Here is a 17,886-nt window from a genome sequence, read left to right as displayed (position 1 = left end):
CTTGCTGATAGCACCCCCTCTCTGCTCTCTAAGCCTCGTCATTAACTTCCCCTGCTAAGCTGTAGATGAGGAGGTGATATGAGCTCCTGATATTAAAGTCATTCAGATGAGAGACTAAGGAGAAGTGGGATTGGGAGGCGCCACGTGTTAATTGAGGCAGGCAGGAGGTTTAGCAGGTTCAAGCAATGAAAGTGTGTACGTGCGTTTGTGTGTGTACGTGCGTTTGTGTGTTTGCGTGTAAGTGTGTGTGTGTGTGTGTGTGTGTGTGTGTGTGCGCGCGCGTGCGTGCGTGCTTGTATGTATTTGGGGTATAGGTATGTTACAGATGGTTTGCACACGCATATATGAACATACAGATACACAGTATACTGCTGTATGTGTCTTATGTGGATGCAGCAATGTACAGCAAAGTTGCTGTAGATAAATGCTCTGAAACCTTCACTTTTCTGGTGCTAAGATGCTTTCTGCTAATTTCACGCCAGTCACACCATCGAAACACCAAGTTAAGATGAAGATATTCTGTAGCTTGATTACTACCAAAAGCACACAAGGAAGATGGACGTGATCATAAATGCTTCTTGGCGGAAATAATAAGTAATTTCACTAGTAGCAGTGTATTTTGCATTGTCTTAACCTTTTCTCCACAATCTTGTTACTCTTCTCTCTTGTAAGAGAGACTGTCTTTTTTTTTTACTCTTTCTTTGTGTCTTTCTTTTCCAGAGTGATAACTTGTTGAGTTATCTGACAGTGGAGGAGACTCTGACCTATACAGCCCAGCTGGCTCTGAGGAAACACTCAGCCGCAGCTATCAAGAAGAAGGTCACTTTTGAGAGCCTCTTCTGCTCTGTCCACTCTATTTTCTCTCTCAATTTTCTTTAGTCTAAACCTGGCATTCACCCTGCTGGAGAAACTACAAAAATGAGACAAATGTAGACCCAGAGAGGATGATTCTTAAAGCAGAATTTGTATCATTTAGGATGTCAACACATTACAAGGTTTTCAGCAGCATTGGCGCTTATCTAAGATATTAATATGTTGTGTATTTGGCTATAAGTCACAGTAAGTTCAAAGAAAGCTTACAGCACCTAAACTCAACCAGATGGTGTGTTAACCATTTTGGCAAAATCTCCTCTCTTTTCGAAGAAGGCTATCTAGGCAGATTTCAAGAAAGTCAACAGCCACTTGTAGCCTATGTTCACGATTTTTTCATTTTAAAAATAAAAATGTATACTTTTTCCGATTTCCTTTATTTCAATATTTCCTTATTATGTCTTGATGTAAAGCAAATGTAATCCTCTTGGCCCTGTCCTTTGCTCAGAAAATATTCCAACTACTCATTAATTGCACTAACTAGAACTTCAGTAGGCCCTTGTCAGCTGAATTGTTAGTATTAGTAATTCTCCTGTCACCTGACCCTTGACCTCTGGCACCTGTGCAGGTGTCGTCGGTGATGGCCGAGCTGAGTCTGAGTCACGTGGCCCACAGCGTTATTGGAGGTCGTGTTTTCCCGGGGATCTCTGGGGGCGAGAGAAGAAGGGTCTCCATTGCCGGCCAGCTGCTTCAGGACCCAAGTGAGTAACTGCAGCTGGGATTTGTGTGAGGAGACATACAGTTTTATCTGTGTATCACGAACATCAGACTTCTAAAGGGTGCTATTGCTACAAATTTAAATCATGATGATGAGGTGAATCAAGGTAAAAGCCATTATCCCTTAACTTCTTAAGGCTTTATAGAACTCAAATTAGGAGAGACTGAGTAGATAATAAACGGAGGCATTAGAGGTGATTTTTTTTAAGCTTTTAGACACATGGGACACAGATTATACAAAAGGAGCTGTAACACAATATCAGAAAGATGTCCACAATGTTTTGCACACATATAACACATTATATTTCATATAATTTTGGAAGCAACATGACTGGAGGCAGGACTGAGAATAGAAGAAAGTTCACCACAGGATCTGTCTCTCGTATAATAGTTTTAGAAGTCCACACAGAAAAACAAAGGGATCTAAGTAAGAGAGGAATAAGGACAGGACAGAGAAAGAGACAGAGGGAGAGATTATGAAAGTTATGAGAGTAATGAAAGACTGGGTTATCACACCACGAAGGGAATGAGCAGACCCACCTGTGTGTGTGTGTGTGTGTGTGCGCGCGCGCGCGCTCGCCTGTGCTCATCCCAGGTGTAGTTTATCAGGTCTGGAGTCCTCCAGGGAGGATGATGGGTCTCAGTCCTCATTCAGGATTAGAATGGCCATGGACACACACACACACACAGAGTAATGAGGAGTTCCCATTTGCTGCCTCTCCAGTCAACCAGGAAATGAATTAATCTCACAATTAAAGCATCTGCTAATTCCACTCTGCTTTCATAATGCAAAGAGGCAATCTTTTAATTGTCCTAATTAGAGTAATTAACTAAAAAAAGAAAAAAGAACTGACTTATCTTCACAAGTTAAGTTGGCCCCACTGAGAGTCCTGCATGTGCCACTTAATAAAAAGTACATTTAAAAGTTTCCAACTTAAAAGAGGAAAAAAGTTATTGCCCTGTTCTCAGTGTTTCAATGTGTGACAAGCCTGCATGCGGGTGATTATGTCATTGCAGGGGTGATCCTATTGGATGAGCCGACCACTGGCCTGGACAGCATGACCGCCAATCAGATTGTGGTGCTGCTGGCAGAGCTGGCCAGGAGGAACCGTATCGTGATAGTAACCATCCACCAACCTCGCTCCGAGCTCTTCAGGGTGGGTTTTGATATAAACTGAAGAAAGGAGAAAGAGTGACTAATAGATTGAAACTTAAAGTCTTATCTTAAAACAATCCTCATATGTACTTTTAAACAGGTTTTGGTTGGTGTGATTGTTCTTCCTGTCCATACTGGCCATGGAGAGATCCCTTTCTAATGCAATTTTATTTTAAGTGATGTGGACAAAGTTCACAGTCCTTCGATGAAGCTGAAGCTAATATGAGGCTTCAGAAGTTCAAGTTAGTTAAATCAAGAGGGTATTTCCCAAAGTTACAACCTCTTAAGTATTTAATTTCTTCTCTTTGTTTCCACAGACAACATTTCCTTAATGAGCTGCATTGGAGAAATAAAACACAGAGAGCCTTTTTTACACTGTAACTTTGGAAGACTGTTCCACTTTATTTGTCTAAATCAGAGTGATTTATTAACTTTTGATTTATTAAATTCATTAACTTTATAGCTGAACTTTAGAAGTAATTTTTACTTACAACGAGGACTTTGGTTTTTGTTCTCCATCTCTTACTTTGGAATTACATAAGGAAGACAGTCCTTCTCTGCCATTATAATCAGAAGAAACAATTACTTTAAACAAAACCTATTTCAATGGCACGTGAGTGTTGTTTTCAGACTTGAAATGTTTAACCATTTCCTTTAACAGCAAAAAGCTGAGTAGTTTCTGCTTTCTGTTTCTGTGTGTGTGTGTGTGTGTGTGTGTGTGTCCCAGGTGTTCAGCAGGATAGCTATAATGAGTCGTGGAGAGCTGGTGTTCTGTGGGAAGCCAGAAGAGATGGTGGACTTTTTCAGCCAATGTGGATATGAGTGTCCAGAGTACTGCAACCCCTTTGACATCTACGGTACTGTATGCTATGATCCCGGATAATGTACTGTATATTTATATTATAGCCACACAGCTATGTTGAAACGTTGACTGACATCTGTGTGGCATTGACATTAAAACACTCCAATTGCTGTGATGTTAAACAGTTGACTTCACCTCAGTGGACACACGCAGCAGTGAGAGGGAGACGGCCACCTTCAGTCGCATGCATGAGATCACTTCATCCTATCAGAGGTCTACCATCTACCAGGGCATGTTGGGCAAAATGGAGCAAAGCCTGCAGCGATCAGACAAGCCAGACATCCCCTTTAAGAGCAAAGAGTCACCCAGCGGTGCAGCCAAACTTGAAGTTCTGCTAAGGTCAGTGCTGAGCGAGTCTTCAGTCCCCTTGTGTGTGTACACATCATTTGTAACTAATTACTGCCTACCACAGAAATTATTGGATGATTTCTTCTTTCTTTCTTCTTGAGTACCTTGCTGCATCTATTTGCATTTAAAACTATAAACAGAATGTGGAATTCCTAGTAATATAAACCTCCAATTAGGCAGTTCAAGAGGTTCTTGTTCTACCAGGATCAGCAAAACAGCTGCTGACAAATGCCTTTGTATGTGTTTCCATGTATTTCCATGTGTGTTTTGTGTATAGGAGGACAGCAAGAAACCTGTCCAGAGACAGGATGGGTGTTCTGATGCGTCTGTCCCAGAACCTGATCTACGGTCTTTTTGTGGCGTTCTTTGTGATGCATCTAGACAACGACGTCAACAAGGGTGCTGTGCAAGACCGTATTGGCATCATCTATCAGAGCGTTGGTGCTTCGCCCTACACTGGCATGCTGAATGCTGTAGCTCTCTGTGAGTTCCACCAACACTATACATCTGTACATAGAGATGTACATCTACTCCAGGTTTTTGTTTTTTCCAAAAACTTGACTTAAAAGTGACACATTTATTGTAGTGCTGCTACATGTTAGGCAAGTGGAAAGTTAAACTGGACAAAAATTACAATAACAGACAATAACCTGAAAACCCAATGTTGTTGTTTTTGAAAGAGGGGTCCTTATTCAAACACAAAACTAAAACATTATTATGAAGCATCTTTGTGCTGTACTGGTATGACACCACTGAGTCTTCAGTCTCAGTTTTGAAATTAAATGGCTAACATGCATGGAAATAATAACTGGAATATCCATTGCAACTGTGTAGTAACTCAAATTTCAGCAGTTATACAATGTCTGGGTTACATTATATTCATTCTAACTGCATTTGATAACATCTCCCAATAAACGTCTACACGAGGTGGATACGATGACTTGAGGGACATTCTAAAGAGCATGAAGTGCATGTCTATCACCTGAGTAAAAGTGATCTATTATCTTTGTTAAACAGCATGTTTCAAATGCCTTTATCGCAGCTGTGTAAGCTTGCTTATCTCTTGTTCAGTAGGTGAAAGGGGTCTGCTGTCTGCAGTATTTTTGTTCCCTTCAGCAAAAATGTGTAAAGTCTAGCTTGGATTTTGCTTGGTGAAAGTGGCTCATAGGGTCAGATTAATAACTGTGGTTGGTCATCATTACAAAAGTGGCTAAATGTCAGAATAAACAAAACAATTCTGTCAGAATTGTTTTCATTTTAGGAGTATTTGCATAAAGATTTGTGTAACCTTTTGTTATTTTACTTGTGTTACTTGCTGTGGCTTTACATGGTTATTAGAGAGGTTCTGTTGTTTGCATTTGCAGTTTTAGTCTACCTACAACGGGGGGATGACCTTCACTCCAAGTGCCTTTTGACCTACAGACCTACAGTACCTTCTCTATCTATATAATCTGTGTGTGGATGTATTTGTGTCTCTGTGTGTTAAACAAGTTTATGGGTAGTATTTATAGCAGCTGCTGTGACCTCATATCAGGTAACCTCAAATACAGACAAACTTTCACGCATATACAGTTTGGATACAGAGAAAGAGAAACAGCTAAAAACAGCTTAGTTTTGGTCCGTTTAAGATAATATAAATCACTGCTGTATGAGTTTTACTGTATGATGATTCTAAACTCCTCTTAGGTTGTTTTAGAGTATGAGCTTTATGTGATTACTATTGGTGATTTTTTTGTTTTGTTTTATGATCTTGTGATATGTATTTTGTGTTGGTTGCAACTTGACAACAATTTTTGTGGCAGACAGCAGGAAAAAAACATTTAAGCAGGGTCAAACACATGTTCAAAAGTTTAGGCCTAATTTCATACATGAGGTGTATGTTAAAAGATGACAGAGACAATGGGATATTTAAGGTAATAGGCTGTATGGGGTGATTATCTCTTCACTGTCTTCTTCGGTTATCAGCTCAGTCTAAAATCTTGGCTTTAGGGCTCTGGTTGTTACAAATACTGAGGATAAGAGATGTGATGAGCAGAAGTCACACTAGAGTTAAAAGGTAATTATAATTAAAGTTAGGGAAGAAAAGAAAGGGAAAGGGTAATTATCAGCACCAGTGTATATACAATGCCGACCAGCAGTTTTTCCAGAGTTATACTGACTTTGCTGAATTTAATCAAGAACACCTGCAAATCTGGAACATGGACTAAAGGCCAGATTTGAGGTATACTCAGCCAAGATATCCACAAAAAACTGTACACTGGCTTCTTGGAACAGGCTCCTGGAGGCCTTTGGTCTTCATGGGCGTGGCTTTAATGATAGTGTAGAACAATACGCATTATTCGTTTTAATGCTGCATCTCTTGTCATAATCAAGATGATTGCTCCGTCAAAGTGTAAGTGCTTTAAGTACTAACCCTGAATAGGAAATAACAGGTACTTGGCTCTGGTCTTTATAACCCTAATTTACCCTAATAATTTATATACACACTTACCTGCCACTTAGGTACACCTGTTCAATTGCTTGTTAACACAAATTGCTAATCAGCCAATCACATGGTAGCAACTCAATGCATTTAGGCATGTAGACGTAGTCAACACAGTGTTAGACAACTTGCTGAAGTTCAAACCAAGCATCAGAATGGGGAAGAAAGGGTATTTAAGTGACTTTGAACATGACATGATTGTTTGTACCAGATGGGCTGGTCTGAGTATTTCAGAAACTGCTGATCTACTAGGATTTTCACACACAACCATCTCTAGGGTTTACAGAGAATGGTCCAAAAAAACAGAAAATATCCAATGAGCGGCAGTTGTGTAGACGAAAATGCTTTGTTGATGTCAGAGGTCAGAGAAGAATGGGCAGACTGGTTGAGATGAGGCAACAGAAACTCAAATCTCTCAACTCGTTAGGACCAAGCTATGCAGAATACCATCTCTGAACGCACAACATGTCATATCTTGAAGCAGATGGGCAACAGCAGCAGAAGACCACACCGGGTGCCACTCCTTTCAGCTAATTCACACAGGCTCAATAAATTGGACAATAGAAGATTGGAAAAACATTGGTGTAAACATAAAAGCATGACTCCATCCTGCCTTGTATCAACGGTTCAGGTTGCTGGTGGTGGTGTAATGGTGTGGAGGATATTTTCTTGGCCCCTTAGTACCAATTGAGCATTGTTTAAACGCGACAGCCTACCTGAGTATTGTTGCTGACCATGTCCATCCTTTATGACAGTGTACTCCAATGGCCTCCACAATCACCAGATCTCAATCCAACAGAGCACCTATGGGATGGGGTGGAACAGGAGATTTGCATTGTGGATGTGCAGCCGACAAATTTGCAGCAATTGCGTGATGCTATCATGTCAAAATGGATCAAAGTCTCTAAGGAAGGTTTCCAACACCTTGTTGAAAGTATGCCACGAAGAATTAAGACAGTTGCTAGCAAGGTGTACCTAATAAAGTGGCCAGTGTTTACATTTTCCCCTCTTTCCCATTTCATATAAATCACATTACCTGCTCTCTCCTTCTGTCTCACTTTCTCTCTCTTAGTCCCGGCATTGCGAGCCATCAGTGACCAGGAGAGTAAAGATGGTCTGTACAGTAAATGGCAAATGTTCTTGGCCTACATCTTCCACATCCTGCCCTTCAGCATCCTGAGTGTTTTCATTTTCACTTCCTTCCTTTACTGGTGGGTAGTAAGTGCGTATGCGTTTCTGTTTGGGGGATGCAAGCCACGTATTCTACCTCCCTCAAGGATTTCATTGATCTCATATTATTACAAATTCCATTTGTGCACTGTCAACATAAACTCATCCTCTCTTAGCAATAACTCTTCTTTTGTCCATTTTATGTCCCGGCCTGCTTTCCTCTTAGGACGGTGGGGATGCATCCTGACAGCCTGCGCTTCCTGTGTTTCACTGCTGTAGTCCTGGTGCCACATATTATAGGTGAGCTGATAAGATTAAGGGGCAAGCAAAGAATTATCCAAATTATACAAAGTACATAACGGACATGGCTAGTCTACTTATCTCCATGAGTCAAATCCTATAACTCTTAAAACTTTTACCTTTATAACTAGTGTGCTGCCAACTCTTTGACAATTTTTTGTGCTTTCCCTCAGGTGAGCTCCTGACTGTGGTGTTATTAGGAGTTGTTCAAGACCCTAACATGGTCAACACTGGAGTTGCTCTGCTCAATATTGCAGGGATTGTGGTGGGATCTGGCTTCCTAAGGTGACACACCAAATATGTTTTTAATGTAATTAGTAAGTTTAAGTAACTTTTTTCCCTTATGGACCTTTTAATAAGGCAACTTTTTCAGGTCTTCATTGTAAATGAAAGTATTATAGTGGTTCTACTACTGGTAACACACCTTCCTCTCCTCTTCCTCTCAACAGAAGTACCCAGCAGATGCCGGTGGTCTTCCAGTGGCTCAGCTACCTGACCTTCCAGAAGTACAGCTGTGAGCTGCTCATAGTCACTGAGTTCCAAGGACTTGACTTCACATGCAGTAAGTTGTTTCTATCATGGGGTCATCCTCAGTGTCCACCTACCCTGAGAATGAAAGGGACACATAATAATTTGACTATTTACAAGTTGTACTTGCAGCTCACATACTATATGTGTCCCAGTATGAATAGTTCTTCAAAAACATGTGTAAATGCTATTTTTGCCACTCTAGCTGAATTCACCTACCTGGTATTTGTGGAAACTATTTTATGACTGAAAAGTGTTTGATGTTGTTAAAGTACTTTGCCTTGGCATCACTACCTTTGGCGGACACTGGGAATATGTTTTGCATCTGTAGGAAAATCTAGTCCATGATCAAATTTACAATTCAAAAAATTTAATTCACAGCTGATTCACTGCTTGCTTTAACTTATACTGTATGTGATTAATGATTAAAGATTATCAGCAATCACTGATTCTGTTTTCTACCTATCAGTTTTACATTTTATCATTCTTCTGTTGCTCTTATTAAGATTCACTTATAAGTATTAGTTTGATTAAAGGACTGTTCTGTCTTTAAAACCAGACAGTTGTTAACCCTCTCTCTCTCTGGTGTGTTGTTGCAGATAATTCCAAACCTTTGCCGGGAGCCTGTCTGGTCACTCAAGGCAATCAGATCATTGATGAGGGCTATCCTGGCGCTCTGTCCCGATACACACTAGACTTTGTTCTCCTCTACTCCTTCCTGCCTGCCCTCCTGCTACTGGGCATGATTAGCTTTAAGATCAGAGACAGGCTTGTATGTCACTGAAACCACAGACACATATTTGTGGGAGAATCTTCAGTTCTCCCAGTTCTCCCTAAGCAGAAAGCTAAACTGAATTTGGTTCTGAAGATCTAAAACAAATTTAGACTTCAGATTCTGATGTTATCAGTGGTGGAACAAGTACTTAAATATTTAGTAGATAAATTGAGGCAATACCACAGTGTAGAAATACTTTTTTACAAGGACAATTCCTGCATGCAAGGAAAAGAACAGAAGAACTAAATACAAAAATGCTGAATGGCCCATACGTATTAATGTGTGCATTACTTTAATGTTGTAGCTGGTAAAGGTGGGACTTATTCCTTTTTTCCATATATATACTGCTGAGTAGCTTGTAAGTAGGCCTTATCTTTACCTATAATAATATATCATAATGTATTTGTTGATTATATTTTGTTTTATATTTGTATGCAAGGTAACTAGTGACTAAAGATATGAAATACATGCAGGGGGTAACAATAGTACATTTCCCCCTGAATTGTAGTAGAGTGGAAGTATAAAGTAGCAGAAAATTGAAATACTCAAGTAAAGTACCTCAAAAATGTACTTAAGTACAGTGCTGGAGTATATATACTCCACCACTTGTTATTCAGAGAAGGTGAGGTACTAAAGCACTGTGGCTCCTGCTAACACGTATCATCTCTGTTTGCACTAAACCCTTTTCTCTGACATTCAAGGAATATTTCTGTGTATGCACTTACGATAAAGCTTTACAGAATAACGTTTTCACAGCAATGATGAGAGCTTCTGTTTTTAGTTCAGGGTGCAAGGTGTACAATACAACAGGACTAATCTATGCTGGCTGGGATACACCCATTGTAATTAAGCTAAACCACTGAGTGGTCCTACAACTAAAAAGCACCATAAATCAACCTGCTGCTTTAACATTGATTGGGCTCGACGAGAGAGACAGACCGCAAAGATTCAACCTAAGGTCCTGTATACTTTAAAAAGTCAGTTTTAGAGTAGAACATATATTTGAACTAATGTCAAATTAATGATTTTTACATAAAAATATACAGAAAGTGATACATGTAAACTACATGTAACTTGAAGCTTTAATTAGAAAAAGCCAGTTTGATTCAAAACTGAGTAATGGACTGCTGTATATCATTGAACAGCAGAAGACTGTCCATGTCCTTTGTTTGAACATTGTGAGTGTAATGTGTCATGAATAGAAAGTGATGCCTATTGTAATAATGTAAAATTGTTTATTTTTTATAATACACTTTATCATCGTTATACAAATAGTTTTGTTATGTTTGAAATTTTTTGAGAAAACATCTGTAGTTATACAAGTTGTACGAATTACAAAGTAGTAAAAAAGGAAATGACACAAAAGGAAATAAATAATGCAAAATATATACTGTATTAATATTAATGTGATGCGTGTGACCATAAAGCTGATTATCTCTCATGTCTCCAGCTCCAGTCCTTTCCATGACTTCGCTGCATTCCTCTTATACTGCTCCAACTCCTGAAAGACACATGCGCACAGAAAGAGAGAAGATTACACTTTTTCCATGTTAATGAAGTACAATGAAAAAGTTGCAATGAATAAACACTAAAATGCTAACTCGTAATAGTAAACAAGGTGCCGTTCTCCAACACAGTCAAACACATGTAGATAGGGGGCACAGATAAAATTATGTTATCAGCAGCATGTGACACATTTCGATGAACACTGCAGTATATCCAAACAGTTCAAGGACTCCAAACATCAAACATTAATTCAGGCTTCATTTTAGATTTGGAAAAGTAGGTTTGCAGACTAACACTATGTAATGAAGAACTCTGATTCCACAGAAATGTTGAAAACCTCTTTCAGTTTCTGCATTTTATGCAGTAATGATTTTGTCAGATAATTGTAACCCAGAAATCTGCAATTTTCTCTACTCTTCTGAGTTATTTTTGATATAGTCATTCTACTGTTTATAATATGTATAGTACCACTATAGTAGTCATTTAGTAAGGTAAGCTGTGACCTTATGGTTAACATCTTTTAAAGGGTGTATAATACTATATTATTAATATAAAAATGTTCACTTAAATGTAAGCTGGGGAGTTACTGACCACTAGTAGCACTATGGAGCAATTTTTATGAGTGGATCCCGTTTTGTAACAAGAACGCACACGTGCACACAGGTGACCCTAGGGCTGCACGATTTAAAAATATATATATAATTGTGATTATTTTGACTGATTTAGCAATTGCGATATGATTTGCAATACTAGTGGATCATTTTTAAATATTTATTCTCATTTTCATTGAAAAACATTTTATAATATATATATGGTGTGATATTTGCGGGGATCTGTACCAAACAAAGATGTTTTTTTAAGTCTAGCATATGCTGTGCAAGCCAGGACATCTCTGCGGCACAACAATATTTAATTTAAAATGGTATTTTGACACACATATCACCTTTAACAAATATTTCACCTCCTGTGATTTGAAAATTCCAGTATCCATATTGCAGTTTCGATTATGATAGAATTTCGATGAATTGTTAAGCCCTAGGTGAGGCAATAGACATTTCTGCCAATGGTGTCACACTATTTCACAAATCTACAGGTAGCAGTAATGCAACAGCAAAGGCAGGAAAGAAGAAGGCTGCTTGTAAACATGTATGTAAACAGTGCAGTATACACATACAATGTGTTTTGGTGAGTAACACCGAATATAAACATAACTTTTGTTTGTTTACAATAAAACTCCACAAGGCACCTTTTGGTGCACACTAGTCTCAGTTTGGGCCTTTCAAGTAAGGAGATTGGTCGACTCTGGAAATGATCTTTATTGGATTGGAAAATAGTAAACCTTACAGCAGCCAGAAAAAAAAAATATAGATTGAAAACTGCGATACTAGTTGCTTAACTGCTGTTAAATGACCTTCTGGATTTTTGCAACATGACAGGGATTTATCTTCCAGAGAAACAGATGATAATGATAAGAGGCACTAACTGGGACCGAAGGTACACAAGCTCTGACATGTGGATTAGAATAATATTATCTCTTAGCAAGACAGGAATCTAGTTTGCATGACGGATATCAATTTACAATCTGCCCTTACATGCAAAAAGGCATTCAAAACCTTTCTCTATACTTGTTGGAATAAACCTTTACCCCTTTCCTTTTATTGGTTACCCAGAACAATTACATGATTTGATGCCCAATGGCAGAGCAAGATGACCAGCATCAGGTGAGACTCAGTCAGTGATAACAGTATGACTCCACCAGGTTACTAAAGTTCAAGGCCGGCAGAGAGAGTACTTATCTCTGAAGTTATAACCACATTATATATTACAGCCTCTTAGATCATGACATAAATACTACTACATACAAGTTATTGAAGAGCAAATGGTTACTCTGGAACATTACCCTTGTTTAAGACAGGTGTGGAGCAGAGTGCAGAGTGAAGAAGTCTCTGTAATGAAGTGTATTTATTTTTACTTATTCTTATTTAATTTAGCATAGCTTAAGCAGCGGAAGCGCAACAACCGCTTCCATATGTGTTTACTTTGTGACCTCACTAAACCGAAGTAAGGTACTCATATTGTATAGAAAATAAAGTTTTCTAAATAACCATTATTTAAAATCTTGTGCACTCTGGAGCATATGCTAAATTTCAAATCTCAGAGGTTTCTCCAGCTTTGGAACACCTTCGCCCTTTCCTGGTCATATAACTTGTTTATACTCTCCTACTTCACAGTGCATGGAGTCCAGCACTTTCAAATATGCCGGTGTATAGAACTCTCTCTCCTATCACTCCACGCCACCTGTTGCCGATTGATCGGAACAATGTTGTGGTGAAGGTCCAGGCCACTTTTTCTGTTTACCATTTACAGACCCAGAACTGTGTAGAAAAAAAATTATTTTTCCAAGAACACACCCAAAACGGAGAGCTAGTGTAACGTGAGAAAATACTCGCTGATTTAAACAAAAAGTGAATTTGAATGCCGTCACTTTCTTTCCCTTTAACTCTAAAGGCCCTATTTAAATGATCTATAGCGGATGGTCTAAGTGCATGGTGCAAGAACATTTAGGTCCGAGACCAAGACAAGACCGAGTACAAATGCAGTCGAGTCCAAGACAAGACCAAGACCATCAAACTGTGGTCTTAAGACTGGTCTCAAGACCAAGATCGGTCTCGAGTACTACAACAGTACATACATCACGACACTGATTGCAGTGGCACAGTCTGTCCAGAATCATGTTATCTGCAATTGTATTCACACATGTGCAAGTAATATAATGCATGCATGTGATTGGTCAAGATGTGTTACCTGGTCTTTCTGGGCCCTCATGGCATCAATTTGAGGCTCACTGTACTGTGGATCTTTGGCTGGATCCTTTAGTTCCCTCTGCTCACTGGTATTCTGCAAAGACAAAGTTAGATGGACAGAAATACATTAAACTGGACTGACTACAGATGTCCTTACTAAAAGGAAATGGCAAGGCAAGGCAAGTTTATTTGTATAGCACATTTCAACAAGGTAATTCAAAGTGCTTTACATAAAACATAAAAGCAACAGGGAAATATAAAAAAGTTTAAAAGTTAAATAGAAAAAAAACAGGCAGATCTCCCACCTTTGCTTATTTTCCTCCTTTGATTCCCCATCTCCCAGTCTATCCTCCCTTTAGTTACTTAGGGATTCTAACCCTAAGGGGACTCTAACCCTTCTTTAGATCCAGTCATCACTGTAAATCCAGATTGTCCAAGCTACAAACTCTGGTAAAAGCGGTTGACAGCGGGACCCTGTCAACAAGTTACTTAGGGACTCTAACCCTAAGGGGACTCTAATCCTTTAGCACTTAGGGACTCTAACCCTAAGGGGACTCTAACCCTTTAACATTTAGGGACTCTTGACGCAGAAGTATAAATTGCACTTTATAAACACTTAAGGACTCTAACCCTTCCTTAGATACAGTCGTCACTGTAAATCCAGATTGTCCACGCTACAAACTCTGGTAAAAGTGGTTGACAGCGGGCCCTGTCAACAAGTTAACAGCGGACAAAACAGGGACGCTAATCCTTGTAATTCTACTCGGCTCTGTTAAATGAGGATCAGCCGTGTGAGATGGTACAATCAAAAGAGCACTCTAAGTTATTAGTGTTAATATCTAAAAACAAAGAAAAAGAAAACAGGACAGTAAAATGCTGCATTTTACGTACGCACACAATCAATGTGTGATGTGAATGTGAATCAATGTGATATATGATGTCCAATTAAATTTTGCAATACGAATAAAGACAAAGATGCCACTAGTGATTCAACTACCTCTTGGGGAAAGACATGCTCGTAGACTTTCTTCCAGAGGTCCTTTGGGTTTTTGGCATGCAGAGAAGTAATGTCCACATCAGTTGTAGGAGGGGAACCTAAAGCAATGGGGTATGATTTTAAACACAATATCACACAATCTTGTTCACATCAACAAATATCAAGGGAGAAATTGTCTCTAAATCAGCTGCATGTCTTGCAACACAGCAATAGCATTTAAATACCATTTAAATGCTTTACTGCTTTTGGTCACCAAGTGGTGCTGTGCTCACCTATTTGACTGAAAGAGTCCAAGCCTGCTGGAATGACAAGAGGCTTGGTGGAGTCACAGGACAAAGTTTTCCTGATAAAACATTGATAAAAACAAGACAAAACACAATTTAAACCAAAGCATTAAATCAACACTACAGTAACATTGAAAAGCTCTTATAAATAGACTATAGATCACATGCACAAAATGTTTGAGAAAAATTTAAGTGTGTATTATTTCTTATAGTCCTAGTAAAGCATGAGTGAAATGCAATTGGGAAAGTATTAGTGATAACACTAAGGTAATTGTGTTTTTAAGAAACTACAGAACGCCAGTCCAAGTCCTTGTTCACTACAACTATTTGTATCAGTGTGAACTAGTGTACAATGCTGTGTTTTTCTCCTCACCCTCTGTCCAGACCGAAAGCCAGATGAGAGAAGAAGCTTTTGGTTTTTGACATTAGGCTCTCTGACTTGATGCTAGTGAACTGATGGAAAGATTAGGCACAGGAACAGAAAGAAATATGAAATAACAGGAAAGTGTAACAGCAACAGTTGATAGAACCGATCGATTCAATAAAAATAAAAAGCAAAAATGAATTTTAAAAAGTGCTACTTGCATTTTGTTTTAATAAAATGTTATGTTAAATGTAAATATGTTGGACGCTTACAATAAGAGAGGCTGCGTAGTAGTGGGCAAGAAAACGCAGTGTTTTACAAATCACTTTCTTCTTGTCAGAGTCAAATTCCTGCAACACAGATGAAAAAGTATTACACATATTATACCAGGGTCCAAGAAGGAGATGAAGTGAGCAAATTGATAAGTTACATCAATGTAACTTTTACCTGAAATATGTCATATTTGCTCCCAATGATGAGCAGAGGAACAGGAAATGGACTGATCAGCTCTCTATCCTGTTGACAGAGTCACAGTTAACTCGAAATACATGTATAATCTCACGTCTGCACTGGGCAAAACAAGCAATCACCTTGTTACTGTTACTCACACAGTGAGGTGAGATTTGTTGAACTTTTCTTTTGACACTAAAATAGCTGGTTCTTGCCATGTTGGTTTAGTTGGTTAGCATTGGTATTTTCAAATTTTAATTTGTAGTTGTTTTAAGTTGTTTTAAGTTGATGCATTTCACAACTCTCATATGCGACTACATGTTGCCCTGGACTGGCAGCCTTTTCTATGTTAATATAATGACTAGTGTAATGAGCAGAGGTATTACTGGATAGTCTTTGGGTAACACGCGTGTTGCTGAGTGGACAGGCATCTGGTGTTTGGCTCCAGGTTTGGCCTTCTGTGCTTGTTGTGCCTGGGATGAAACTTTCTCTAACTGAGCTGTTGCTGCTTGCAGCAGCTTCTCCATAGTTCTCCACAGGGCATTAGGTTTAGACAGGTCCAGAACGAGGATGACAGAGAGAGACCTGGGAAAAGACAGTAAGGACTATGTGCTCTGGGCGGATACATAGAAGAACGTACAGCACCGAGGATAAGAAAATACCCTTCCTTTAGTGGCATGAAGAAAGATAAAAGTCTGAAGAGAAAACATAAATGATAATAATATCCACATTCAGAACATGTCAGACACTGTTCCTTACTCTAAGATAAATCACAACAGCGGAAAAACAAAGAACTGTGAAAGAGACAACAAGACCTGAGAACTGTGTGTAAGTGACATACGTGATGCTCACAGGAGTGATAGGGATCTGGACCAGGTCTGACAAAAAGGTGCCTCCTCCCAGCTCCCATAGGTGGGCTATATCTTTGGGCTGAAAGAGAAAACCATCACCATCTCATTATAATTAAACATTATGTGCAATGGTACACACATTCTACATTTTCTGCAGCATTTACTACAAAGAAGCAAGGCATTTATTGAAACAATAGAAAACCAGTAGGCCTGAGTAAATAGACATCATGTCACATAAACACTAAATACACCAACTCTCACAGTAAGTCTGGTGCACTGTGTTCAATGGTTGGAGTTGGAGTACCTGAAGTTGGAGGTAATTTAATTTACTGTCTTTTGCAGCTCTTTATAAGGGTTAATTGTTCACATAGCTCCTTCTTATCAATTTGAATAAAAAATATGATGTTTGAGGCAGGCACAATTCATCAGGATTATCAGTTATGTGTCCCATTTTTATTTAAGAGACATGTCCAGGAGTCCAGGACTTCCTTACTGTGTTGTGTCCTCGGGCCCGTCTGCCAAAAGTGTACTCCAGTGCTAAAGTTGGCTTGGATGGCTCATCCCTGGTGGATAAAAAAACAGAATCATTGTTGTGTTAACAACATAATCTAGGCAAAAAGAACAATTTGTTAGTGCTGCCAACCTAATCTTGTTGTCTTTTTTAGTGAATAAATTTGCCTCAGGTGTCATTTTCTGTCATGTAATCAGCTCTATGCTATGAAGAAGACCTTGCAGCTGAAAGCTTTGAGAACTATCAAGTGCAGCTTTGAGCTTTATTATAGATTAAGCATCATGTTGCTAAAGGTCAAGATTGAATTTCCACGCTCAAGGCGTTATTGTTAATAACTGTCATGTTTAATTGAGTTTGGGTGAACTGTCTCTTTAACATTAGTCTGCATACAGAATATCAAGAGAGTTAAGAGCAGGTTTGGTTTAATCGTAAAGCCAGATTTGCTCATTTTGAGATGAGAGTTGATTACTACCTGTCGATGCATCTGAGGAGAATGGACGTTTTACCCTGAAAAAAGCAAAAGTGAGTTTACTAGTTATAACGTACTAGTTATAACCTGTAGAAGACAAGAGAGCTTCCATTATAAAGTAATAAATGTCTGCGGTCTGGCACGGCGGTAAACATACCCCAGCCTTGCTCCCCAGCAGGAACACGGTCCTCTCACTGACCGTCTCTCCTCCGTCCTCCTCCCCGCCTTCAGTCTCCCGGACCTCCGCCGCAGCCAGCTCCCACAGCGTGTCTGAGCTGACAAATACGAGACAAAAGCGCTAGTAACTATAAACAGCGTAAGTTATTGTGTATGTGACACAAAATTATGCTCACCTTATTTTTGGCATGATTTGATATTTTTGAAACAAAGTTGACAAGCTAGCTAAAGCCGAAGGAATTGCAAACGTTGCCAGAGTAACGGC

At 39.1% G+C, this 17,886-nt stretch overlaps 2 protein-coding genes across 2 annotated transcripts in view; one reads left to right on the top strand and one right to left on the bottom strand.

Moving 5' to 3' along the window:
• The window catches only part of abcg5 (ATP-binding cassette, sub-family G (WHITE), member 5), a 12,032-nt gene extending 1,436 nt beyond the window's left edge, over positions 1 to 10,596 (top strand). The window contains exons 4-14 of the mRNA XM_038737039.1: positions 721 to 819; positions 1,439 to 1,571; positions 2,605 to 2,744; positions 3,471 to 3,600; positions 3,731 to 3,944; positions 4,231 to 4,436; positions 7,508 to 7,646; positions 7,832 to 7,905; positions 8,079 to 8,190; positions 8,355 to 8,467; positions 9,033 to 10,596. Of these exons, the coding sequence (XP_038592967.1) occupies positions 721 to 819; positions 1,439 to 1,571; positions 2,605 to 2,744; positions 3,471 to 3,600; positions 3,731 to 3,944; positions 4,231 to 4,436; positions 7,508 to 7,646; positions 7,832 to 7,905; positions 8,079 to 8,190; positions 8,355 to 8,467; positions 9,033 to 9,217 (1,545 nt within the window). The 3' untranslated portion in view covers positions 9,218 to 10,596. The remainder of the gene's footprint in view (positions 1 to 720; positions 820 to 1,438; positions 1,572 to 2,604; positions 2,745 to 3,470; positions 3,601 to 3,730; positions 3,945 to 4,230; positions 4,437 to 7,507; positions 7,647 to 7,831; positions 7,906 to 8,078; positions 8,191 to 8,354; positions 8,468 to 9,032) is intronic.
• On the bottom strand, positions 10,424 to 17,886 carry dync2li1 (dynein, cytoplasmic 2, light intermediate chain 1). The gene is made up of 13 exons (XM_038737042.1): positions 17,798 to 17,886; positions 17,602 to 17,719; positions 17,448 to 17,482; positions 16,958 to 17,027; positions 16,455 to 16,543; positions 16,000 to 16,198; positions 15,611 to 15,679; positions 15,436 to 15,513; positions 15,173 to 15,252; positions 14,788 to 14,858; positions 14,516 to 14,613; positions 13,520 to 13,612; positions 10,424 to 10,709 (listed from the first exon to the last, which is right to left on the bottom strand). The coding sequence occupies exons 1-13, from the start codon at positions 17,809 to 17,811 to the stop codon at positions 10,647 to 10,649; spliced, it is 1,077 nt and encodes a 358-aa protein (XP_038592970.1). The 5' UTR covers positions 17,812 to 17,886; the 3' UTR covers positions 10,424 to 10,646.

The sequence above is a fragment of the Micropterus salmoides genome, unplaced genomic scaffold (genome assembly GCF_014851395.1).
Source record: "Micropterus salmoides isolate LMB-PRFRI ecotype aquatic unplaced genomic scaffold, ASM1485139v1 Ms_hic_scaffold_22, whole genome shotgun sequence".
NCBI lineage: Eukaryota > Metazoa > Chordata > Actinopteri > Centrarchiformes > Centrarchidae > Micropterus > Micropterus salmoides.
The sequence above is the reverse complement of the archived record's forward strand: the minus strand, read 5'-3'. Positions and strand labels throughout refer to the sequence as shown.